General features: G+C 43.9%; 1 protein-coding gene across 1 annotated transcript; it reads right to left on the bottom strand.

Moving 5' to 3' along the window:
• tesk1b (testis associated actin remodelling kinase 1b) lies at positions 1 to 26,418 on the bottom strand. Its single transcript, XM_019271599.2, has 11 exons — positions 26,133 to 26,418; positions 24,694 to 25,435; positions 12,267 to 12,388; positions 12,114 to 12,162; positions 10,462 to 10,608; positions 9,113 to 9,195; positions 4,894 to 4,984; positions 4,167 to 4,250; positions 2,747 to 2,833; positions 2,096 to 2,192; positions 1 to 2,002 (listed from the first exon to the last, which is right to left on the bottom strand). The coding sequence occupies exons 2-11, from the start codon at positions 24,886 to 24,888 to the stop codon at positions 897 to 899; spliced, it is 2,061 nt and encodes a 686-aa protein (XP_019127144.1). The 5' UTR covers positions 24,889 to 25,435; positions 26,133 to 26,418; the 3' UTR covers positions 1 to 896.
• Between the last annotated feature and the right edge of the window lie 155 nt (positions 26,419 to 26,573).

The raw sequence follows: 26,573 nt of genomic DNA, 5'->3' as shown, positions 1-26,573 counted from the left end.
TGCATTCTATCTTTTTATTCAATGCCATCTTTAAATAATAATAATCTGTACATCTCTTAAGCAGGTCTTCGACCATTCATTCCCAAAAGGTAATAATGACATCAATAGCTTCCTTATTAACAGTAATACAGTTGAAGTGCTTAAACCAGGCAACCAGAAGGGCCGATAGAGATCATACAGCAACAAAAGAACGGTGTACAGTCCACGCTCTCACGCACAAACACACCCAGCCTCTCACACTGAATCCACCTCACACTCATGTCAGTCACACACACACACACACACACACACACACACACACACACACACAGTCCTGCAGTGCACCATACACCTCTTGATAATTAAAGACATTAAAGCAAAACTGCCGGTTCATTCAGAAACAGCACCAAACATCAAAAATCATTGCAGCAGTAATAATACTAAGCTTAACATTCCTCATTTCAGCATCATCATCATCAGTCATAAGAATCTTTACATCTGCGAATATACAGGATCTAACCAACAGAGGAGGCCCCCTAAACTGGAGCGTTTACATGCTGAACAGTGCTTGACGTTCATCGCCGATCATCAGTCAGATCTAACGCTGACATCTCGAGTTGTGTCACCCTCAGCCCAGCAGAGGGCGACATGCAACAAGTTGCCAGCAAAGACGCCAGTTTCTCGTCCCGCAGCTTTCGTAAAGGAAAGTCATCCTGGAGGAGTGTGTTTCAGTAAACCAGTCTGGAAACTCAGAGCCTGCTCTGCACCAAAAAGTGTGTCTGGAAAATAAGCAGGGTATTGCTGAGTTAAAATCTGTGCAAATTCTAAGAAGACCCACTTAATTTCCAGGGAAGAACTTTTGGTGCAGAGTTTCTACACGTCTTTTCTTTGTGTATTTGGTGTTGAGAGGCTGGAGTTTATGTCTGTGCCCCTGGCAAGGAGAGTCCCGGCTCCAGGCTAGTGGTGGTGGTTGTTGGGGTAGGAGAGGGCGGCAGGCCCTTGGGTCCAGGACAAAGCAGCCCACGTGAGGCTGCGTGGTCCCCATTCAAGTTCTTATAGGGGTTTCTGCGTGGTGGAGCTCTGAGACACATTGAAGGGAAGCGAAGGCCAGCAAGGCAGCAGCCGGGACAGGAGATCACCTCCTCCTGGTCCAGAGAGTGTCCGCTGCCGGAGCCAAACGGGGACAAACCAGCAGGGTCGCTGGAAGGGGAGTGGTAGCCGTTGTTGTTGGTTGTGGTGGGAGGACTGGCAGCAGTCCACCCCAAGGGTCGACTCACGACCATGTTGTTGTTGTCCAAATGAGAAAGGGGAGGCAGGCACGGGGGCCCGTTGGAGATGGCCGACCGCCAACCGTTTGAGAACGGAGGGGTGGAGGGTTGGAGGGGAGTTGAGGACTGGGATGGAGGGGGAGACAGTTTGGAGTAAGGAGATGAAGTGCTGTCTTGTGTGTCCGGGGAGCTGGTGCAGTCCATGGGCTCCTCCTCCCCATCGTCCTCCTCCTCCTTGTCCAGCAGGTCCAGTGAAAGGGGTTCGAGGGACAAAGGAAGACCTGAATCACTGCCATCCTTGACCTCCTTCTCTTCTTCTAACAGTCTATCTTGTTCACTCATTTCACCGTTTACAGCGTCTACCGCAGATGGTGACTCCTCCTCGGAAAGGACGGTGTTCGGCGCCGATGTGAGGTTCGGAGGAGGTGTACATGGCAGCGAGTGGCAGCGCCTGTGCCTCCTGGGTTGGTCACCGCTGTCTGTCTCAGATGCAGAGGGGTCGTCGCAGTCTGGTGGAGGAGGCAGGGTGAAGGTCAGGGAGATGACGGACTTGCTCGGAGTGTCGAATAACTTGATCTTGCCGCCCTTGAGGTCCTCCCTTCGAGAGAAGGGGTTGACCCGAGCGGGAGTCGCCAAGGTAACAGAGGAGGGCGTGTCTGGGGGGTGGAGCATGTCGGATTTGCTGCGGGACAGGCGAGGATCCGACAGGAGGCAAAGGGATCGCCTTCGTTGAGAGCCAAACGCTGGAGAAACAGCTTTAATGAGAGAAGAAAGAATGATGCTTAATATTACGCTGTGGGAACAAACACGTTGACCATTTGGTGCCTACAGAGTGTTCGATGACTCACCTTTGACCATTGCTTCGTCCTTCTGTTTCCTCTCAGCCTGTCTCCTCTCCAGTTGCACTACAATTTGTGCAAAGGATGGACGGACCTTTGCATTCATCTGGAAGGAGAGAGAAACCAACAGATTGATAAACAACATGAAGGAAAGGTTGGCTTGGATGTTATAGAGGGGATCTGTATCAATCCCGGCTTCTTCCATCTGCTAGCAGCTTTCAGGCATTTAAATATAGGTTATAGGAATAAGCATCAACGGACCACACCTTGCTAAAAGTCATGCAGTCCTGTAGTAAACCCTTCCTCCATGAAGGTAATGTTTAGTTTTTGTTGAAACTGTTAAGTGAGCTGTCGTTGGGTTGTGCTTCATGTCAGACACAGAGAACCTGAGGGGTGGGTAAACTCTAGTTTTCACCTCATTGATGATAAAGTTGATCTGAAAATAAATAAGTCAACTCATACACCAAAATTCAAAGAGGTGGGTATACCTCTTCACTACTTCCTCACTATCACGCAATCACCAAAAACAAGCTAAGGCATAAGTGACCCTGCAGCAGACAACAAAAAATTGTAGACGAAACAGTGAAAGCAGGGAGAAAAGTAATTGGAAACCAAGGACCGTGTGTGTGTGAGTGAGTGTATCAGGTGAGTGTTTCTTACATTACAGCAGGCGATAGCCAGTTCCAGGAAATCCGGAGGACAGTCTCCCACCATCTGCTGGAAGGCCTCCACATCCAGACCAAAGTCCTGCACAACAAACACACAAAGGAATCACTCATGAGGGTTTACATTCATGCTTGTGTGTGAGCCAAAAAAATATGGCATAAAGAAATTAAATAATATATAAATATTGAGGTGAGCTTGTGCTGCTGTACCACAAACAGCCACAAGGGGGTGTAATGCTTTTATCATATGTTTTCATTGTGGGTTAAACATTGACTGTGTCCTAATCTACACTACATACTGTGAGAAGACCGCTTAGACTTTCACCTTTCTCAGGTTAGACTCAACCAAAAATATAAAGATGCACACTGTTATTGGTATTTTTGGTTATGATTTAATGATCACAAGTCAAACTTCCCGTTTTTCTTGGACTCCGATCCAAAGAGCACTCCACGTATCTCCAATCTACTGGTATTTGCTCCCACACTACACAGTGACCGTTTACACTGTGAAATGTATTATTCTGTATGCCCTTATTATATGTTTGTGCCAACAAGAGATATAAGAATATCTGTGCAAAGAGATTTCTAATGTGGGACAACGGCAAACATTGACACATCTATACTGACTGTTTTGCATGCACCTAATTAAGTTGCTTTTCTAGTTTGACACGGCATACTTAATAATTAATACGCATGCAATGATATGCTAAGCAAATACACTGTTTTACACACCTTTTATACACACTGATGTCACTGCAAACTTTACCCAGCAGTGTGAACTGTGATTTACAATATTGTCACAAGCGGCACAGATTAAGAGAGACGAGGCAGCTCTCAGCAATGTCAACTAGAACTGCTTAATAATGTATCTGAGATTTTAACGAGAAGGCTTTAATCATCACACAGCGGGGGAATTCACTCGTCAAAGCAGCTCATTCTTTAATAAAGTTATATTATCATACGACATGTATTTTGAACCCTTTAGCAGTTAACATTTTTTGGACCTGAATGTGCTGGCGATGGTGTTGATGATAAGAAAGTCATCTTCCCGTTTGACCCCGTGATGACAATCAGCAGTTTTTGATTCCAAAATTAGATATCTGCCATATTCTTTAAAATCATCTCGGACATGGTGAAACTTTGGTTGCTTAACGCCGTGAGTCATTTTGACATTGCGTCTTGCAAAAGAGTCAACAGCGGAGGAGCTTTAGAAATACTGATTAAAAAAAAAAAAAGGAACTGTCCTAGGAGACTTGCATATTATCAGTTATAGTTTTATTATATCCCCCTCCGTTCCCCTCTTTACTGTTCGTGTACTTGCGTATAATGGAGCTCTATGAAATGAGACGATGATGAGTATGTGATGATAAGGGAACAGGGGATTTGTCAATGACGCAAAACGCTGTCAACGCTACCTCAGTGCGTGGCAGGATGTCGGGGTCGGCCTGTATCCTCGCGATGATCTCGCACAGGATGATCCCGTACGCAAACACGTCCACCTGCGGAGAGAGGAAGTCGGTTCAAATTCAAATATGACTTGACAGGTAAAGACGAGATGAGATCAGACTGCGGATGTTGTGTTCACTGCCATGGTGACTGGATTTATCAGCTTTAATTGAACCAAACTAGTTTTTAACGCCTTGACAAAACACTCAAACACTCTGGTGAACAGATCAAAGATTCAAAAGGTAAGATGAGCTGTCCTCGTAGGCTACAGCTGCATGCGCTTTATGTAGTTTATGCATTTTATTGTGGACACGAAGGTCTGAAAATCTGATTAAGTGAATTATGTTGATTTGTGTCATTTTCTTGCAACACAATCTAAAAACCATGCACTACATTCAGGCTGCATAACACAGAAAATATCATCATCATCATCCCTTAAATCATCTCTAACAAGCAGTCAGGGTTTCCACTCAGCTATACAGAAAAATAATAGGAGCCCAAGCCATCAGGTGCAGCTCTTACATAACCAAACTCCTGCTTGCCGTTGACGTAATACCTGATTTATTAAATATTTATTGCTTTACTTCACTGCCGTGGTTTGTTTGACTGGCTTTCATCACACCCACTGTGGACCTTGAACTCTTGCTACAACCTGCAGGTGGAGGGTAATGAGGAAAGCCATCAGTCAGTCAGTACCTTCTCATTATACACCTCTCCTCTGAGCACCTCCGGGGCCATCCAGTAGGGGGAGCCGACAACAGCGAGCGGATCCTGGTCTTCTTCCTCACTGCAGGAAAGAGGAGAGAATGGAGCTTCACGTTTATTTCACAATGTCGGAGTTTTAAAAAGTGATCTTGTGATCATTTGGGGAACTTTGGCTAAAAAAAATATTCACACCACAGGATAAAAAAATAAAAAAAAGAGGGATGCTGCACGTTCACATTCCCTGCACGACCTACTGCTCTGTTACCAGTTTATATAAATAAACAGATTAAACCAATAGTTTCTTTAAGAACTTAAATCTGTAAAGTTGAAGAACTCTTCAAGGGCACAATTGGACAGAACAGTTGTGTTGTATATAAATTCACCCTCAGTACAGTTGTCATGAACGCGGAAATTATCCATAGAGACCAAAACTGTTTTTTGTACCAGGCTGTAAACATGTTTATTTCTGCTGTGAAGTCATTTGAACATGGGGACTTATGGAGACTGACTCACGTCTGGAGCCAGCCTCAAGTGGACGTTTGAGGAACTGCAGTTTTTTGACACTTGCGCATTGGCTTCACTTCACAGCCACGGAGGTTGCCGCTTAGTCTTGTATGAAAACTTGCAGAAATGGTCTTCGTAAGGAGCAACGTGTCGGATTCACTTGATCAAAACAATGACGATAACATTCAGTAGCTGCTCCGTAGTAAAAAAGACTCAACACAACTATGTCAAATATGCAGATGTGTGTGCAACAGAAGAGAATAATACAAGTTTGTTCAGTGGGAGGAATGATGGAAACATATTTTCCCTTCAGGAGATCTGAAAGGGACGATGACGACAGATAAACAAATGGACGGACAAGAACAGTGAAGCAAGCGGGCATCACGCTCCATTTCATTAACGCGGGACCCAGTCAAGAGGGTTTTTTTATTTTTTAATAAATGGGGTGAAACCTGCTCTGTGCTCGTGCTCGGCCGCACTTCCCCTGTATCTAAGAAACCGCAGTGTTTTTCAGTTAAGTGGAGATATTGTGCAATTTTAGCTGAATAAAAAAAAGGAAGGAAATCAAGAATGTGCAAGGACAACGTGCATACACACATGTACACACAGACGCTGCTGGCAGATACTTCCTCTCTGTGCTATTTCCATCTGCTACTGTGGACTATGATAGTGCAAAAAAAAAAAATTAAGAGAGGGTCGTGGCTTCCAAGGTCAACAACATTTGGAGAAGTGGACCGAGACGACGGAGCCTTAGGGAGGGAAAACAGCTGAGCAGAAAGGGTTAAATAAAGACAGCAGAGAGATGATAGAAGAGTAAAAAAACTTGTTATGAGTTGCAGAGAGAGAGATCCAGTAAGGCAGTAAGAGCAAAAGCAGGAGGACTGGAATAGTTTGACCTTATTTGGCGTGCTTTTCCTAAACCCCCTTCATCTCCTCTCCTTCTCCACCATCCATCCTTCCCTCCCCTCCTTTCCTTCATGCCACAGGCACAGTGGTAGCGCTCCAACACAAACACACACACTTTGGAGAAGGGCTGTCATGATCGTACATTCTCTTCATGAACGCTCAGCTACAGGATACCACGGTGTTTGACTAAAAAGATAGAGCAAACATGCCCTTGAAAACAACGGAAACACAATTTACCAGCTGCTATTGAAACAAGAGGCCGGAGCAAACAGAGGCTGCGTGTTCGATAGCTGCAGGTATGCAAAAAATAAAACACACACGACACATACTGTAGATTCAGTGGGAAGCCATGCATGTGTAAAATATCCACTTGTTTTTAGCTCATGTGGACATGAAATTTTTTGATTATCTGCAATTACCACAAATTACCACAAGCTTTTCCCCCTGACAGCGACACACACTTGTGTAAACACAAAAAAAGTGACAGACACACACAGAAAAGGGCAGGCCAGGATACAGTGGCAGCTGTGTCATCTCAGCTCAGAGTCGTGTGTTTACTAAATGACTGCAGACGGCGACGAGGGGAGGACGAGAAGCGCAGACATAACCGGCAGCTGCCTCTTTCACAGCCTCCACATCCCACTCCCAACAATCCAGCTGAAGCTCTTTATTGTTATCAATTCACTTCCTGTGACTGTTGGTCCGTTTAACTGTTTGACCCTTTTGAGACATGGACTTATATGGACGTTGAGGAGGGGAGGTGATGTCGAGGTGTAGCACGATACTCTGGAACAAGAAAAACGTATTTTGATCAACTGGTATGTAACTGGAATATTTCCATCCTGGAAAACTTTGCTTATTCACTTTGTTGCCATAAATATAAATGAGAAGTGGCTATAATCAATATCTTATCTGTGCGTGTGTAGGTTATCTCATAGTGATGAACCTGCACATTTATTGCCCTTTAAGCTCTACAGAGCTTTATAGCATCTTTGAGGTTTAATGGAGCACAACTTTAATGTTTTATTTCAGTCTCGCTGCCTTCATAGTGTCAGCAAGCAGCAGCTGCAAAAAACAAACAAACCAAAAAACATCTGCAAAAGTGAGCGATTAGCTGGAAGACGGTGAAGTGTTTAAAAGTCAAAGAGACAGATATTTCCTTCAGGAGTTGTTGGGAGATAAAGAGAAGCAGCAACCATGTGCCAAAAAACTGCAGTTCCTCAAACAGCCACTTGAGGCTGGCTCCAGAAGTGAGTCAGTCTCCATAAGTCCCCATGTTCAAATGTCCAACTTCACAGCAGAAATAAACATGTTTACAGCCTGGTACAAAAAACAGTTTTGGTCTCTGTAGCTAATTTCCCCGTTCATGACAACTGTACTGAGGGTGAATTTATATACAGCTCACCTGTTCACATTATATTAAGGCTTAAAGTTATGCTTAATTAACAATGTGGACGCTTTGATTGACAGGTGGCTTGTTTGAGCATCGAGGCGTCATTCAGCCCGCCTCAGGTCCGACGATGATCCACGTCTTTGCCAATTTTTAGATTAGCCGGGAGGTGATGATCCACGTCTTTGCCAATTTTTAGATTAGCCGGGAGGTGGCAGAGGCAGATACATCCAATCTTTATACTGTCGGTGGTAGAGACCAAAAACGGAGCTATAAATTAATTTAATACTAATGCTGCTCCATAACTACTCGATGTGTAGTAAAGCCACTGTTTGCTAAAAAGTTCGTCTTAGTAACTTTCAGCCTGGACATAAATAACATGTCAGTTTGTAGATAATCACCTCTGGGCTCTCTCTGTACTTGAGATAAGAGTGCTGTCAGGCACATTTCCTAAAATGTCAAACTATTCCTTCAGTATTTTTACTGTTTTAATCTGTTGGCTGTAATTATTACTTTGCAGATTTAGATTTATGCCCGTCATGTAAAAAGCTAAATCTCTATTGTCATCTTTAAAACAGCTGTTGACACATTTAATTTTAGTTTCAGCAGAGTTTAAACAGGAGAGTTTCTCCCTGAACAAAGCTAATAAACATATTTTCCAATTTTTTTTTATATCTTTATGATTTCCACATATTCATTTTTGGAGATTTTCATTTGCAGAACAACATCTAAGACTGCTATTTTTTATGCAAGGGTATTTTTTTACAGCCAACACGTCACATTTTTCCTTCTTCGCTGTGGACTTTTTTTTCCCCCCATTGTGGTATTACCACTTTTATTACATGATGTCAGCGGAGAACCAGCTAAAGAAAATAAAACCGTGGATGGCTGTAACTCTGCTGGTCATTTATGCTCAGTTAAATTTATGGCGGTGAATAAAATATGCCGCATAAATGTCACTGCATATTTGGAAAGCTGTGGAAACGCTGCAGGTCCGTGGTGCATCGTGGTGGTTTAGATTAGATATGGACACCATTCTCTGAGTCCAGCCGCCGTCGGTGGCTGCTGTTCCCTCTTGAAACGACGCTTCACAATATTAATAAAATGTTCCTCAAACAGTGAGTGATGGCGGAGAGGGGGGGTTAACCACAACATTCGAGGGCAGGCAGCATAAAATGCATACTCTGGAAAAAATACAGTCACTGTGCTTTTGTGTGAGTAACTGGTCCCATTTTGTGCGTCTCGTCTGACAAAAGAGAAGCTGTCGGAGACATTCGTGAACACTTAGCTCAGACAGATAGGGCAGGAAAGATAAATACGACATAGAGAGGAGTGCAGGAATGTAAATTTATTGAGCGTGGCTTATCTAATCACAAGAGTTTTTAAATGAATGCACCGTTATGGACTGACCTGTAATCTGGGATTTTCTCCGCCAGCCCAAAGTCTCCCACCACGGCCGAGCAGACGCAGCCTTCCCACCGCACCAGGCAGTTCTGCACAGAGGAGAGGTCAGAGGTCACAAACACATGTCACCATCACTGCTGTAGGAGTGCATTTGCTCTTCGTGTGCTATAAAAGATCGTTTAGGTGATTTACAGATAGATATATATCTTCAACGATGGAGCAGTCTGACAACTGCTGATGTATCCAAACTTACAAGACTAAATAGTTGATTTCTGAGCCATCTGTAACGATTATTTCACCATGCTCCTGAGGGTCTGGAGCCCTGAAGACTCCAGGTTAGATTAATTATTAATTGCAAACTTCCATGCACTACTACATCACAATATAAACCAAAATAATAAAGGGTCTGAAGGAGCATTATATCTTAATCCTAAGGCCCAGTCTTGTTAGGGGACAAGACTTTATATCTTAGCCTTTTTGGGGCCATACTCGCTTCCTGTCACTATCAAAATAAAGGTTTGAAAAGTGCAAAAAAAAAATGATCTTGTCCCTTGTTTTTGGTGGTACATTTTGTGTTTACATGTAACTAAAATGATGCCTACTCAGTCACCACAGCCAAAGTTCTCATAAACTTACACACACAATGCACAGACAGTGGAAGAAATGGTTATAAAGGGGCCCAAAAGTGTTGTTATCTGACCCTGGGTGCATAGAATATAAAAATAGAACTTATTTTGTGGTTTGTAAACTCTCTATAGTTTAAATTATTGTCCCTTTTCTTATTTAAACTACATTCATAATGTTTGCGTGCTGCTGTCCCCTTCGTTTTTTTTAATTTTTTTTATTTCTAGAAGTCTACGAGCGAGCCATGACCTTCAGATTTAGTTTTTCAGCACGTCAACATCAGCATTAGCTGCCTGCTGCTAAAGCCAACAGCTAGTTAAGGACAATTAAGCTGGAGGCTGTTTAAGGATTGGTCTGTTTCCTGTTTCTGTAGCAAAATTGCATATTTATTTTCCTGATTTGACCTCTCGATGTTTCCCACAGTAACGTTTTTTTGTTGGTCCGTGACAAAAACCTGCAAAGCCTCTAAATCTGCACCAGAGCTCTTTACTATTTCCAAAATCTACATTAAAAACAAAAAGCTGGCAGGTGCAGGACTCATGTTTGAACAGATCTCTGTGGGTTCACTTCATCTTCATGTGGATCATCCATATGATAAAGTATGCTGCATGTAAATACACATGCATCACTTAGGAGCAGAGTCCCCTGTGGAAGATCAGTCTGTGCTGATGCTCAGTGATGTGTGTGTTCTGGTGCTGTGCACTGATGCGTAGGTGTTTGTGTGTCGTCACCTTGGAGGTGAGGTCCCTGTGGAAGATGCCTTTGCTGTGCAGGTACTGCAGCCCCCGGGCGATGTCCAGGGCCAGGCTGAGCCGAACGCTCCACGACAGGTACACGTCGCTGCCCAACAGCTGCTCCAAGTTACCGCCGTTGATGTACTGGATCAAAAAAAAAGTTACATTAAAGTTAATCAGAGTCGAATGAGTTAATTCCAGTTTGAAATGACTTTGCTGTTGATATGAAAGCAGCTTCCTTTATTGTTCTGGGACATTGGGGCTTGAATGTGTCACTGATGAACGCTGCTGCCAGTCGGTGAATAAACATTAAATTAATCTTTTTAGTGCTCTGCTTCAGTGAACAGCCCAAAGTTTATTTTACTCCTGTGTATGACTTCTTCCACTTTTAAAAAAGTGACGTACTAATGTAGAAATGTGAAGATTTACTGCTTTGTAACACCGTAAACTGAATATTTTTAGCGCTTGGAGCGAGACGTTGAAGATTTTGCCTTGAGTTATGGGAAATTCTGACCATTTTTCTTTTTTTCTAACATTTTGTGTGCTTGTTATTTTACTTTTTCCTGGAGGAGGAAACTCCACTCCATGTTAAGAGCGGTATGACATCTTAAACGTACCACGAGGAGTTTTTAAACTCACTTTAATACAGATGCTTCGATAATACCTGCATAAACAAGACTATTATAAAGCTCTATAGTTATTCCTAATGCCTGCCATCGTGTCAGATTTGGTTGGTTTACCTTTGGATTCAATACAATGAGGCACTGCTACTGCTTTTGTCAACAGAAGCTGCCATAATCAACAAAAAACGAAAAGTTCCCTGCAGAAGATTTAATGGAAAAGCCAAAAGACTTCAATTAGAAATCAATTAGTTGCCCTAACGACAGGTAAATTCCTGGAACATAAAGTGATTTTACCGTCCATCAGCTAAACATTTATCAATTCATTATTTCTGATCCCTGTACGTCTGAAAACACGCTGACCTTTTTAGATCAATACCACATGAGACGTCACACCAACACATCAGAGCACCAAATCCTCTCTTCATCCCCGCGACCTTTTTGTCCCCCCACTGTTGAGCAGCTCGGTTACCACGGCAACGCCAGATAAAACCCGTCGCACGTTAAGAAAAAGGAGGTGAAATGTCATGAACCACCTGACCTCGAGTCAGTGTGATACAGTCAGCCGGGACTCTCGCCGGTTGAACAGAGTTCACATGCTGCCGATTTCTAAATGATTCATTCATTCGTTTTCTTCATTAAGGTCTTAACGAGTAGTAAGAGGGGGAAGTTTAAGTTGGTGTTGTCAGTTTTACTGGCTGACGTGACAATTTTGCGGTCACATATACACTAACAAGGCAGAGAGAGCAAAGGAAACGTCTATGGACCAGAGGCCGGAGTCGGAACCGGGTCGCTGCAGGAAAGACTCTCGTATGTGGGGAGCCCACGAGCCAACAAGGTGCCTCCATTTCTAAGTAATTTCTCATGCACCTTGTATATTGTGACTCGGTGTGGGATCAGTTAAGTCTGTCTTATCTTATCGTGTAAGCTCATCACTATTTTAATGTAATTAAAACTCATTACTACACAATTGCTGCTACAAAAAGAGAATAAAGCAACCACTCAGCTGCAAATGAACGAGCATCTTACCTCTGTGAGGGCGTGGAGCTGCCCCTCGTGGACACACACTCCGATAAACCTGGAGGCAGAGCAGACAAAGACTTTAACAGGTAAACCAGACAAAGACTTCACAAAGAGGACCATGATCCGAGCGTAGGCCAGCGTTATAAGACGGGCGGTTACCTGAGGATGTTGGGGTGCGATAGTCGGTTCATGAGCTGGACCTCCCTGAGCATGTTGGCTCTGTTACTCGCCAGGATGTTCATCTTCAGAGCCATTACCTGACCCGACACACGGTGCTGCACCTGGATCAAAACAACAAACGATAGATAGATAAATAAATAAATAAATAAATAAAGCTTTTATTTATTAACAACAAACATGATTTCCAAACTGACACTGTGTAGAAATCAGGAAATTTTGAAATTGCATTAGCACCGGAAAAAAAACACAAAAACAAAGTTTGGTACGACGGACTCCATGGAGCAACGCTTGTTCCACTTTTCAGAGAAAAATGACAGATCATGTCAAAAACACCTTGGAGAGCCACACACACACACACACAGTGTGTAGATAGGCCTGCAGCGCAGCATTTACAGATGAAAATCTATTATAAATACATAAATCACATCAGTCAACACGTCCTGAAGCAATAAAACGAATCGACGACACAGCACTGAGTGACATAAGCGCTCAAGTGCTCTTGGAAACCGGCCATGAAACATTAGCAGCTCAGCTGGGTTTCTTCGTTTGTTTTGGCTGCTGCTCTGCCCCAACCTGCTGCTATGGCAATGGCTCGGTCTGGTATGGTTACCATGGTGACGGGACATGCTTCCAGCCCCCCCTCCACCCCGCTCCGCCTCCGCCCGTTGGGCTCCATGCTGCTGCATATTTGGTTGGCGAGTAGTTTGACTTCCAAAGAAATGCACACACGCAGCAGACGAGAGTGTGTGTGTTTTTACACTGTGTGTGTGTGTGAGAGTGTGTGTGTGTGTGTGTCTCTCAAGTTGTGTGTGTTTTTACACTGTGTGTGTGTGTGTGAGACTGGAGTGAGAAAGGCCAGCACTGTCTGAGTGTAATTAGCGGTGTTACTTACTGTAAAAGCAAGTGAAGGCGAGAACGTTGGGACTGTGCAACAAGAGAGAACAAACTGCTGATTTTTATTTATTTTACTTGTATTTTTTGGGGGGAATATTTGTGCATATTTTACTAAAATTACAGGTTTATTTACACATATAACTGAAATCAAAAGCCTGTTTTACAGCTGTGTTTGCATCAAAACATCTACTATAAGCGTTACAGATACAGCTGGGTATTTGGAAACCAATACACCTGGGTTAGGTGTCTGCAGCACAGCTCACAGCTCGCCCTGAGTTATATCAGCTTCACTAATGTACTCACAAGGACGATGCCAACATGCCAGTGACATGACGTTTTTCACTTTTAGTAAAGGCAGCATACTGAGTTTTACCAGTTAACACTAAACAAAAAAAGCACAGCTGAAGTTGTAGTAGTTTTGCAGAAAACCGAGGTAGCGTCCGTCCTAAACTTCACGCCAATAAGAGACGGTGCTGGAAAAAAAGTCAGAGGATCAACAGTCTTTGGGGTTCGTCCTCTTGGGACCATGAATGTCCTGATGGTTGTTGGTTTGCTTGCGTTTAAGAGACATTTAACGCCTGAGAACTTTGGCGTCTTCAATTAAACAAAAATAAATAAATATAGGATGTAGCGAGGACGCTAAGAAGCAACAGAACAGAAAATATTCTAGTCGAACTTTGTCCCGCCGTTTAGTGAACAGGTAAACTAAGACACAACCACACCCCCTGTGCCATGTACCAGAAATGACAGAGCTCCAGAGATGATGTGCAATCTGAACAAACAAAACAGATTTTGGCTCCTACAAAAAGGGTTTCGTTGAAATCTTAAAGTATCAAGGAAGAACGTTTTGGTATCTCTACTGAAACTTCAGTGACATCACGGCACTAGTATTGAAAATGTTCAAACAAATCCTACTTTGTTGTGATTTTGTTTTGTTTTGTATCTATGATCAGGATTCAGGCTTTTAATGCTCGACAACAAACCAAATCTCCTTTGGGCTAAATACAGTATAAAGATGAACTGGTTTCAGGTCGTGTGTTCATGACTGACGTGAGAGAGGAGGAGGAGGAGGAGGAGGAGGAGGAGGAGAGTGTGTGAGGGGTCAAAGTCTGGATCTGAAGTCAGAGCGACTACGCTGGCCTGGATCTCAGCTGGGCTCTGGATCAGGGTGGCGATGGAAAAACCGCAAAGCCTATTAGAGGCCAGACTAGAGTGCAGCTAGTAATGCTATTAATACACACACACACACACACACACACACACACACACACACACACTAGGCTAAGGCTGCCCTCTTCATCTTAAACAGCCAGTCAATGACTGCCAATCTCTGCTGCACTAAATCCTTTCTCCACCGAGCCACTTGAGGACTTGTAGCAAAGCACCGCACACATGCATGGACGCACACATGTAAATCACACACACACTCTGTGTACAGTAGGAGCTTCCTCTTGCAGAGGGGAAACTTAAAAACACGCAGCAGGAGTGCAGGACTAACCCCTTCTCCTCTTTATGTATTTACAGCACTCAGACGATGACGTAGACGGCACAGATCTGCATGGCTGTGCACTTACATCACACTCGTCTGCTTTTTCACATCTGCCCTCTCACTTATTCGAAGAAACTCTTAACATGCCCGTCTGGCATCCTGTGACTCCAGCACACACACACACACACACACACACACACTCTGACTCATATAGGCAGGTTATGTGCAAACGTGAGCCAACTGCTGATGCAGCAGCGGTTGGAATTGCAACGCTGCTTGACCCAACTGTTTTTTTGTAAGCCTCCAAATAAACAACCTCTCACTCCTCATCATTACAGACTGTCTGGCTCTTCCTCAGGTGTGTGTGTGTGTTTGCCATCTGAGAGGCTTAACCCTGCAAAGCCACCACGAGGCATGTGTGGTAGTTTTTGTTTTTTTCCCCCTCCCTAAATGCTTCATGCCACTTTACTGGTCATCTCCATGGACTTGCCACTGGAATGCACATGTCCACGCCTACGTCAAGATTACCCCATGATATGGAGCAATTACACACACACGGCCACGACTTCTACTCGCATGCATGTGCCCAGACACACCCTAAAGCTCTCCTTCAAACACGCTCGGCCTTGTAAAGTGCTGCTGTCAGCAGAGGAAAGGTCACGGGCATCTCTCACTCTCGCTCCGTGCAGCCAACATGTGCAGCGATGTCTGTCATTAGCCGGCAGGGCGGATGAGGCCGAGTGATGCACAGAGAGTGAGACAGAGGAGGTGGAGGAGGAGGAGGAGGAGACTGCAGATGGATGCACATAAAAGGGGAGGGAGAGATGTTCGACTTTTAAAAGTTAAATATGAAGACGGCAGCGGCAGATAAACTGCAGGATGATGCGTTTCCATTCGGCGGTTTGATGGATTAAACTGGAAATTTCTGCGACGTCAGAGTTTTATTATTCGGTGTCAGAATGTTTTATCAGAGCTTTTGTGTGAGCGCAAAGGAATTTTTTGCCTAAGCCACCCATAAATTAATACCGCTCAGATATATATCTGGGGATTTTCACGCTTAAATGCTGTGTCAAAGAATTTCCGACAACGCCGGAGAAATAGCAGATCCTGCTATTTTTATCCATGTTCTTAAGCCTGACGGTCAAATTTAAGATCTGAACCGAGCTTTAAAAATATGAAACACTCCCATGCTGCCTTCAGTGGTAGCTACGAGCCTGTGTCTCCTCCATGTATGTGATTATTTTGCTTCATGGCCAAAAATGGTGCCCGCTGGTGTAGCGGCAATCCAGACAGAAAGAGAGAAACCCCATCTGCAAAACAAATCACATGTTGCAGTGTTGCAGAGGTGGAGTGTGGCTGAGTGTGACCACATGACCCGACTACACCACACACACACACAGCTGAATGACTTTGCCTTTGGATACTGGGTCAACTGGAAGGCCTCTTTTCCCTTGTGGATTTCATGATTACTCTGTAACTTCCCACCGGCAGCCGGAGAACAACAACAACAACAACAACTAAATGTTCAGGATATTGTGGTTTTTACATGATAAAGTAGCTCGCGGCCTCACTGGTCTGTAGTCAGGCGCTTAAAACCAGAATCCACCGCTCAGCACCAAAGCTGAATTTGCCTTGGAATCAGCGTTCATCAAGACAGAAACAGGAACGCTTCAACCGATTTGACAAGCGAGCTCTGAGCTGAAAGTGTGAAGGGACTGTGAGGAGGGGGTGAACTCCTCACACTCCTCACTCTGCATGTGCGTCGGAGAACTGACAAAGTTCACGTCTCCTTCTACAAAACGACTCCAGGCTGAAGTTGTCGCCCGAGGCTCTGCTCTCAGTCACGGCGCGAAGCGGCAAGAAAAGCGTGAGTGCCAGAGTGACTGAAAGGAGGCACCCGAGATAAGCCGAGTCCATCAGCGAGCGAGGACGGGAGGTCCATCCAAACCCCTCCACACACACACACTGTGTGGTCGAGCCGGGGCTCAGAAACCTGATCTAGGGAGCGAACAGTCCAGGTAGCAGACAGGCTGACAGGTGACGGTCTATTGCACAACAGCAACACCGGGCTCACCTCTTCCACATATATGAGCCTAAACATGGGGAAGAACATCACAAGGTCTGTGGCAACAGTTCTGAAATATCTTCCAGGGATGCATCAGCACTAATAGTGATGGCATCGGATCAGGACTCGAGTATCCACATCCCTCCGTCTTTGCAAGGCCCCAAACTTTTTGAACATACAACACTAAATCAGTGGAGTGCCCCTTTAAAAGTTCAGGGTGTAACTTTTAGGCAGAAATGAAATGTAATATGCATAACTATGTTTCCAGTGATACACAAACACAAAACATCGAGGATCACACTCATTACTTGGCTCACAAAAAGCAAAGGGAGCAGGAATCTTTGCATCCAGGAAGAGAAAACACGAAGAAGCAAAACAAAATTGGGACAGACGACAATGTAACACCTTTCAGGATTCAGATTTTTTAATTTCAGGTTTTGGCAGAAGAGGTTGAACAAATGTCTGTGGTAGAAAGTAGTTCCAATGAAAGGTTTTGGATGATCGAGAACAAAAAAACATTTCATCATTTCTGTGATAATAGCCGGACGTGTAAACACGGAGATATGTGTTGACTTTCTCGCAGGGAGTGTCCTTCCTCCAGGTTTAGCTAAAGTCCACCGCACTGCCAACATGTGGACGGGAGGAAACACTCATTGTGCACTGATGTAAACACTCACGCGAGGTTTCTTGAGATAAATTTATGAAAACATTGGTGGAAAAGAGGAGGGATCTGAAAACAGATAATTGTGCAACTCTTGCCCAACACTGCTGCTTTAAATCATTGGTCCAGTTGAAATATTTCAAGCCATAAACACGGCGGTTCAAGTGAAGACAGGCATATCACATGTTCAGCGCTTTCGTGTTTGTGCGGCTGTGCAGAACATAAACAAAGCTGAATACTTGTGCAGCGGGTGGCGGCGGAGCAGGTCCGGACTGGAGTGACGGAGGAGACGAATAATAAAGGGAATAAGCCTCGGATGTTCAAGTCTGCACTGGCTCTCCCATACAAACACGACCATCCAATAGCAACACACACCCAGAGCCTCCTAATCTCCAAGCTGACACTGCTCACACAGATGACAGCTGATGATGGATGCTCGTTTGTCTCTATTCAACTCTTTTTTTTATTCCCCACACCCTCCTTTGTTGTCGTTTCATTTTTCCAGAGATGTTCCAGCAGCCAGGATTTCTTAAGAAATGGTCACATCCCAACATGTCCTGATGGGAGAGTCGGCAGGAGCTCAGTCTGTAGGGATTTGGCTTTGGGAGCAACCGACCAAAGTGTAGAGGGTGGACCGGAGAGGTACCGAACCCCCGAACTGCTCCGAGGGTGCCACTATGTGTGGCTGCCCATCTCTCCAGCATCTGAACCCTTTGTATGTGTGTGTGTATTTCGTAAAATACATGTAAAAACTTGAGTGAAAAAAGAATTTCCCCTTGAGGGATCAATAAAGTATGAGTGAAAAAAGAATTTCCCCTTGAGGGATCAATAAAGTATCTATTCCTTTATCTATTCCCACAATCAGAAGCTCTTTCGAGAAGAGTTAATTAACCTCAAACTGATGACATGAAGACAAACAGTCACGTTTAAGAAGCTAGAAGAAGTCAACGTTTCACATTTTTGTTCAATTAACGACTTCTTTTATCCATTTTTTCAAATATATTTGCTTCTAAAGATTATTCCACAAATTATTTCAGCACCTAAGACAGAAACTGCTGATCGGGGTTGATCAGTATCATAGCTATATGAACATGCATATGCAGCAATAACAGTTTCAATTATAAGACCTTTTTTTTGATAATCAAATAATAACTGAAACAAAAATGCCCAAATTGTGAAGATTTGCTGGTTGTCTCTTCAACGACAACAAGAAAAATGATTATATTTTTCACTATATTCTGGTCCATTGTCGGTCCATACTACCAATAAATCCAAGAAATAATTATCATGATATGATAAAAGTATGTAGTAATACATAAAACAATCAAATCAAAACATCCCAGGAGCACCTGTCATTTTAAAATAATTCCCAGTGTATCAAAACACAGAAAATAAAGTTCTGAGCTTTGTGTTGTAGACAGTTTAAGTTGTCGTCAACAACCAGCAACAGAAATATATCATTACACTGATATCTATGATTTATTTGAACCAGTTCCTAATTTAAATTTCTGATCTTATAGAAGCTGTAAGATTGCGTTGTGAGCAGCGGGACTTGCACGGCTCTCACAGCTGTAGACGGAGGCCGTTTTCTGGGGGATAGTTCGTCAAAGAGTCGACAGGGAGGACTGAGTGGGTCGTGGTGACTTTTGCATTTAAACTGGGTGTTTTGTTACCACTCATGTGGCCGTACGGTTTGTTCTTATAAAAAGGAAATATCTATGCACAACAGTTTCAGTGCCATCTGTTATGTGTGCTCGACTTACAAATCTACAAACGGCACATATTTGGTGTCAAATTAAAAGAGGAAATTGTATTTTTTTTAAATGCAAACAACTTTTTCTTTTAGTTTTTGGAGACAGCTGTTTCTAAACTGGGTAAGAAAATCCTACAGAGGGTTAAAACATGGTTATTTTGGTGCCATTTTGTCTATAAATCAGTTTAAATCAATTTGTACATAATAATACAATCATATCACAATGACATTACTGTCTAACAGTTGCCGACAACACGCGTACACACACAGATTCACAGCAGTGTTTGGCAACCCATTTTCCTTCACATTACCGCTCTGTCACAAGCAGCTGCCACACACGCTCACACACTGTATACACAAGCATATACACCCATCAAGCCATCATTCACGTTGACAGTATTTGTCCTGCGGAGACCTGCAGTCTGTCTTAAACCCCGTCTTTATCCAATTACTCCCTCCTTCAGCTTATTGTCATCATATGTCATGTGTGAGCATAAAACAACCTTTTCACAACCGCAGCAGACCTCCATCGCTCTCATGGAGCTAAATCACACCCCGTGTCATAATTACCAATCATGACCGCTTTTGTTATGGAGAAATTCTCACTATGTGACTCACGGAAATACATTTGAATTTCAGTTTAACCTCCCACTTTTCACAGCCGTTACCAAGACAAACATTTATATCAGCCCTGATATGATCAAGACAATCAGACTCTCTCAACCTGTGTACCAAGGTGTGACCGGGCGGACATACTTTAAGAATGAAGCAGCAGACTCAAACACTTCTTTAGAAAAAAATATTAAAAACTCACCCTGCTAACATGAAATACTTTTGAATTTAACCCCCTGTCTGCAGTATTTTGGCAGGTCACGATTAAAAATATAACGTACATACAATATTTCACAGGGGAATATGTTTTATAGCTTTCGTTTTATAGACGTCAAGATTGATAAAACTTTCACGTCTGTATGGTAAATATGAAGCTAAAGCCCGCAGACGGAAAAACTGGAAACAACGTCTGGGTAAAAGGTAAGAAAATCATACAGATTAAACAAACATGATATAATGTTTTAATTAGTGAGCTTCAGAGGTGCTGGTAGGAGGAATGACTGCTGGCTGCAGCTTCAGATTTGGTATACAAGCATCAACTTTTGTACCAGGCTGTAAACATGTTTATTTCTGCTGTGAAGTTGGACATTTGAACATGGGGACTTATGGAGACTGACTCACTTCTGGAGCCAGCCTCAAGTGGACGTTTGAGGAACTGCAGTTTTTGGCACTTCCACGGAGGTTGCGGCTTGGTTTCCTCCCAAAACTATTTCTATGAAATCCATGACAAAAATCACATTGTTGTGATACACCATTAGCGGTTAGTAACACTGACTTCGAGCTACCTGATTGCTGCAGAAGGACCAAAACAGATCAAGACTTTTACAAGAATAATATGCACTAAAAAGACACTTTCAACCAGACTTGGGAAGCCGTGAAGCTTTTAAAAACAATGTGAGATTTCCATGTTTTATGGAAATTATGGAGGAGGGCCAGATGACAACCAAATCTGGACTTTTTCTTGGACTTCAGGTGATCATCGGTACAGAAACACACACATACAATAAACAATCACTTCCTGTAGGTGATTGATCTGTTGAGGGACGGGGCGCTTTATTTGAGATTTAAGGATTTTATCGCTTACAAGCTCTTCAGGTTTTCAGGTCGAGTTTGAGGCTGACAGAAGAACAGAAACAAAAGCAGGAGTCTTGCACAAGGCCAAAGCTTGCCACACACACACACACACTAGGAACTTTCCTTTGAAGAATATTAAAAGGAAGATGAAAAACAGCACCTGAAGGATTTGTCTCGACACGTGTGCCCTCTTCCTTTCTCCCTCTTTTTTTGTCACTCTCGTGTGTTTTTTTTCTCTCTCGGGTTGCACAATTGCACACTGGCGAGGTGAATGGCTGCCTGTCTGCCTGCCGCGAGCCTCCATTGATCTGCACTGAGGGCTGAAGCTCGACAGCACAAACATGGCAGGAGGCCAGAGCCTTTGAAGGCAAGTGCAGGACATCCATTTCCAAAGCCTGAATGTAAAGTAAAAGCACCATATACATTTTAGTGACTGCTGAAGTTAAACAAAACATCTGAGTGGGTTTTTTTCTCCTTCTGCAGAACAGTCGGGCCTTTTCCTCTGAACTACACCAGGATACAGGAAACAATTGTTCAGTCAGCTATGTCAGCAAACTTTTTAAATGTGACTGATAGCCACGGTAACAATTTTGCATTTATATAGCGCACTCAAAAGGGCAAGCCGATCCAAACTAAAGTGCCAGCTTGACAAGCCGGCAGTAAACACGGTGACATTTGCATGCTCATTGGCCATTCAAAAGGGCAAAGCTGAGCGAGTGGCTTCAGAGGGACGAGGACTGACAAAGCAGGAGTAAGGAGTGAAGACAACACTAAAAAAAGTCTTATCTAACGAGGTGAGGGTCGACGTGGCTGTTCAGAGATTTAACAGATGAGACAACATCTCAATTTCATCTGAATGACATCACATATTTACTCGTCATGCCAAACATTTGGCTCATCCCATGTGACCATACACCACTATGTCAGATCATACGGACAGCAGGGCCCCTTCTTGTCACGTATATACAAAAACAGAGCTGAAACAATCACTCAGTTTATCAATTAGTTGCTCATTAGGTCATTTTTTAAAGCAAAAATGTCAAAGAATCTGCTGTTACAGCCTCTAAAATGTAAAGTTTCCCTGCTTTTCTTTCTTTTATGTGGTAATAAATTCAATATTTAGATTTTTTTTGACCGTTTGGACATAAATAAGCAAAATGCAGATGTCTGTGTTCTCTCTGGAAACTTGTGATGAGCATTTTTCGTGATATTTTATAGACCACACACACACAGAATTCACAAAGTCTTCCACAGATTAATCTATAATGTAAATAATCATTAGCTGCAACCCTAACACAAAGCCAAAAGGAGAAATAAACAGAAATCATAGCATTATATGTGCATACATCACATGTTTATATAATTGTACACAAACTAGGGAAGGAAAGGAGGAAACATGTTTGCTATAAAACTAATCTTCATCCCGACAAATCCTCATCATTTCTCTGCTTTTGTCCACAGAGTAAAACTTTGCGTTCAGCCTGTAAACAAGCCACAACACTTGATTTCTCATGCATGCATCATGCATTCAACTACAGGGCCAAAGATTAAACAAGTACCTCGATCGAGGAAGCAGGAAAGGTGTTAGCATACAAACCACTCCTACTGCAGCGAGCCTTTGGCAGCACTCCAACATTGGCTCCTAATAATCTCCTAACAGCCGGGCATTATCTGAGGCAGCTGTACCTCTTCCTTATTATTGTTAAAAGTCCAGACACACAACATCTCTGATTACTTACACAACCAATTATTATAATACCAATGTAGGCGACTGAATAAAAGTGAACAAAAGGGAGCTGAACTTTGGTAGAAGTGTTGAATGAGTGACTTAAATGTCAAGTGTCTGCTCTGGGATTAGTTTAACACATGTTTTGAAACTGTTTCAAAACTAAGTTTCCTAAAAAGACGTGAACCCTTGAACTACACACTGAAACATGAACTCTGCATAACATACCGACACCTTCGTTGGAAGCAGGCCTGATAGCAGGTGAAATCTCCAATTACACTCAACATAACGTAGGAATAAATCGCTCTAAATTCACCTAAAATAAATGCTAACTCACTGAACACACAGATGAAGCCGTCACACATCCTGTAGCATCACTGAGCAATCCTGTTTACATGTGTTTGGCATCTAAAGACAATATAAAAGAAAAATGAGCCCACTATGACGTCTCTAATAGTGTGTTTTTTTTCCAATCAACGATCCGAAACGTCAAATAAAATCTATTTACGGTATAAAAAACACAGAACAGATGTGAATCCTCTCATTTGAGGAGCACGGACAGCAAATGTTTTTGCAGTTTTCTTTGCACACCTTTAAGAGTGACTTAAGACTTTAGTTGGGGCTGGCTCAGGTCATCCCTTAGTTATGCTGCCATAGGATTAGACCCCCCTTCCCCCCTTCTTCCTCTTTCTCTTTCTGCGTCTCTGTCTCTTTCAGGGTTATTCCTAGTCAGACACGGTATTGGTTGAAGATGCAGTCACATCTCCTTTACTGAACTCTCTCTCTTCCCATCACCACCACCATCTGTAAACATACATGTCTCATCAATGCATGTTACTAACTAAACTTCTTCCCCGGAGTTTCTGTGCTCTGTCGTCCTGCAGGTTCTCGTGGATCGTGGCTGCTGCTGTGATCCTGCACGACCTCAACTACACATATTACTACTGTCATTATTGTTACCTTATCTCCATTAAAGTGAGTTAGTTAGTTAATGATTTGCTGCTACTATACATCTGTGTCTCTCTATCTCTATCACTGCTACTGTAATCATTAATAATCATTAATGTAATCATTTTATCATTCATTGTCATTTTATCAGTCATTGTACAATATGTTTGTGTTGATTTCTTCTGTACACGTGACATCTATTGCATGTCTGTCCATCCTGGGAGAGGGATCCCTCCTCTGTGGCTCTTCCTGAGGTTTCTTCCACATTTTTTCCCTGTTAAAATGTTTTTTCTTACTCGAACCGAGGGTCTAAGGACAGAGGGTGTCACTCCCTGTACAGATTGTAAAGCCTCAGAGGAAAATGTACTTTGTGACTTTGGGCTATACAAATAAAATCTGATTTTCATATATGCTTGTAAACTTAATTTCTTCCGGGTAATTGGACAAAAAATTTTACCCAAAACAATGAACTGATAATAAAAAGAATCGCTTATTGCAACGTGGAGCTCCTGATCCCTGAACTTTCCGGCTTTCCCCCACTAAATATTTCATCCTAATTAGCATACAAGTTGACCTCTCAGTTGGTGATGGTGCAGTTTGCTCTTTGTATTGTTCCATCTCTGACACCGTCACACCGGACTGACCGTATGTTGCATTATCAGCCTCCGTGCAGGTGACCAGCGGCGTGACAAAAGGCAGGAAGGCAAGCTGCTTCTGAGCAGAGAGCCGAGGAGGAGGAGGAGGTGTAGGGTTACCTACACGTGTGCCAGATCTACCTGTCCTGACCGGATCCACTTACACACCAAAACACACAGCGTCCATCTTACACAACATGTGGGTCACTGCGAACACACAGACATGGACACGTATGGACAGCAAAGGACCAACACAACGTCCTCCTGCATCTTTTCTTCTTCTTGGTGTTTGGGTTCAGGATGCACTGGTTGTCACAGATACCACTGTTTCCATAGTTAACAGGAAGTCAACAACTCACACAAAGGCTGTCAAGAAGTTCTCACTCTGTCTAATCATCCTTCATAATCAAAGACTGATTATGTGTAACCATGGAGACCAAGAGGATGTGGCTATCAAACTCCCAACTTGTGCAAAACTTAATGAGAAAATAATCACTGATGACAGGAGCACACACACACACACACACACACACACACACACTCTCTCACCTTGAACACCTCCGAGAAGAAGCCGGCACCGATCTTCTCACAGCTGAAGTCATCTAAGCGGGCCAGGCTGGACACTGCGCTGCGCAGGGCCCGGTAGGAGGACGGTCTGATCCGGTTGGTTCCGTGGACGCTGTGCATGGGCGCCTCTGCGTCTCCCTCCTGCTCCAGCTCGACCCTCTCCGTCTCCATCTCCATCTCGGACGGAGGAGGAGGACGTGGGACGTGTGCGTAGTTTAAAATCCAGCCCGACTACTGTTTACATTTCCCATGTCCGTTACAAGGCCACAGCGCACGGCTCTGTGTGAGTCTCTCTCTCTCTCTGGAGGGGGAGTGATGATCCAACTCTCAGCGGGGAGGAAACCAAATGTCGCAGCTGTGGTCAGCGACCCGTTATAGGCCTGATTCCTCTTGTCAGAATTCCTGCACGGGCCCGGATCAGGCGTCCGTCTCTGTCTTAACAAACTACGCAGCTGCAGCAGCGTGGCATCCTGCAGAGTCAGTGCGCAGTTTGGGTGAAGTCCCTCATGCCGCGCAGCAGAGGAGGCTGTGCCGATTTCGAAACTGCGCAGGCTGCTGCTGCTGCTGCTGCTGTCTTGGCAGCTCTCTCTCTCTCTCTTGGTTTCCTTAACTCTGCTCCTCCTGCAGTGGAAGAAGGCCGGGGCGCCCCTCCTGGTTCCACCAATTGAATGCCGGGTTTCCAGTGCGCACAGAGATGCCTCAGTGACGCTGCAGCCTATTAAAACTGAAGAGGGAGAGTGAAGAGAGGGGGGCGGGAACAGGGGGCGTCAATACACTAAAAATCAAGTGTGTGCATCTGATGTGACACAAAAAAAACACTTTGCACATTCATGCGCAAAACTGCAGTTTAAAAGCACAGTGCCCATATTTATATTTTTTGTTGTGCATGCACCAAATCGCAAATTGCATTGCATCTGATTCTGATTTTAAAACTTGGAGCAGCTAGAGGAGTTATTGGCACCATCCTAAACTGTTTTATCTGCATGACTGTGGAGACAGAGAGCAGTAATGTGATTAAGAAGCAAGAATAAATGCATCGGATCGTAAATGAGGCTGGTTTGACACGTTATCTGGATGCGGTGAGATATCAGCTCTCATTGTGACTGCCTGCACTTTGCACACACACACACACACACACACTGATCCAATCACTCGGATGTATTATACTCCATGCACGCTCGGTCACATTGAGGGGTCGCTCTGCAGGGAGCCCCCCCTTATGGTCGCTCTGCAGGATCCTGCGTGCCGTGTGGTTTACTGCGGCTTGTTGGATGCCAAGTTTGTGGGCTCGTCCCTCACGCACACACACACGCACGCACATATATATATTTATATCAGCTTCATGATTCAAACAAGAGAAAAAACGCTGACGCACAACTGAACCGAGCGAGCAGAGGACAGCAGAGGAGGATCTGACTTACCTGGCCTGGTTTATAAAACATAACCTCCACATGGGCCGGTGTCCTCTGGAGATCCCCGAGCTCAGATCAGCTGCGGCGTCCTGTTACCGAGAGCTTGATTTTACTAATTCATCATCAGCCTTCACACACACTCTCTCTCTCTCTCACACACACACACACACACGGGCTTCAGTGGTTTCGTTTTACGGTCCCCGGTGCCTGCCGCTGCCGGTTGCCTGCCGCCACAGCTCCTCTGTGGGGTTGGGTAGGTTGCATGAAGGAAGAAGAAGCGTTTGACTTTTTTTTTTTTTGCCTGTGCTTTATTGGAGGCGGTGAGGCGGGGCGGGTCAAACACGTGATCACCGCAAAAATGCACCTGTGGGGGCGCTTGAACTGGCCCAGTTCTCACCTACATGTCTGGCTATGCCACAGTGTTTGAAATGAAACGAGCCTGCAGGATGA

Source organism: Larimichthys crocea, chromosome I (assembly GCF_000972845.2).
Source record: "Larimichthys crocea isolate SSNF chromosome I, L_crocea_2.0, whole genome shotgun sequence".
Taxonomy (NCBI): domain Eukaryota; kingdom Metazoa; phylum Chordata; class Actinopteri; family Sciaenidae; genus Larimichthys; species Larimichthys crocea.
This window is presented reverse-complemented; position numbering and strand designations above follow the sequence as displayed.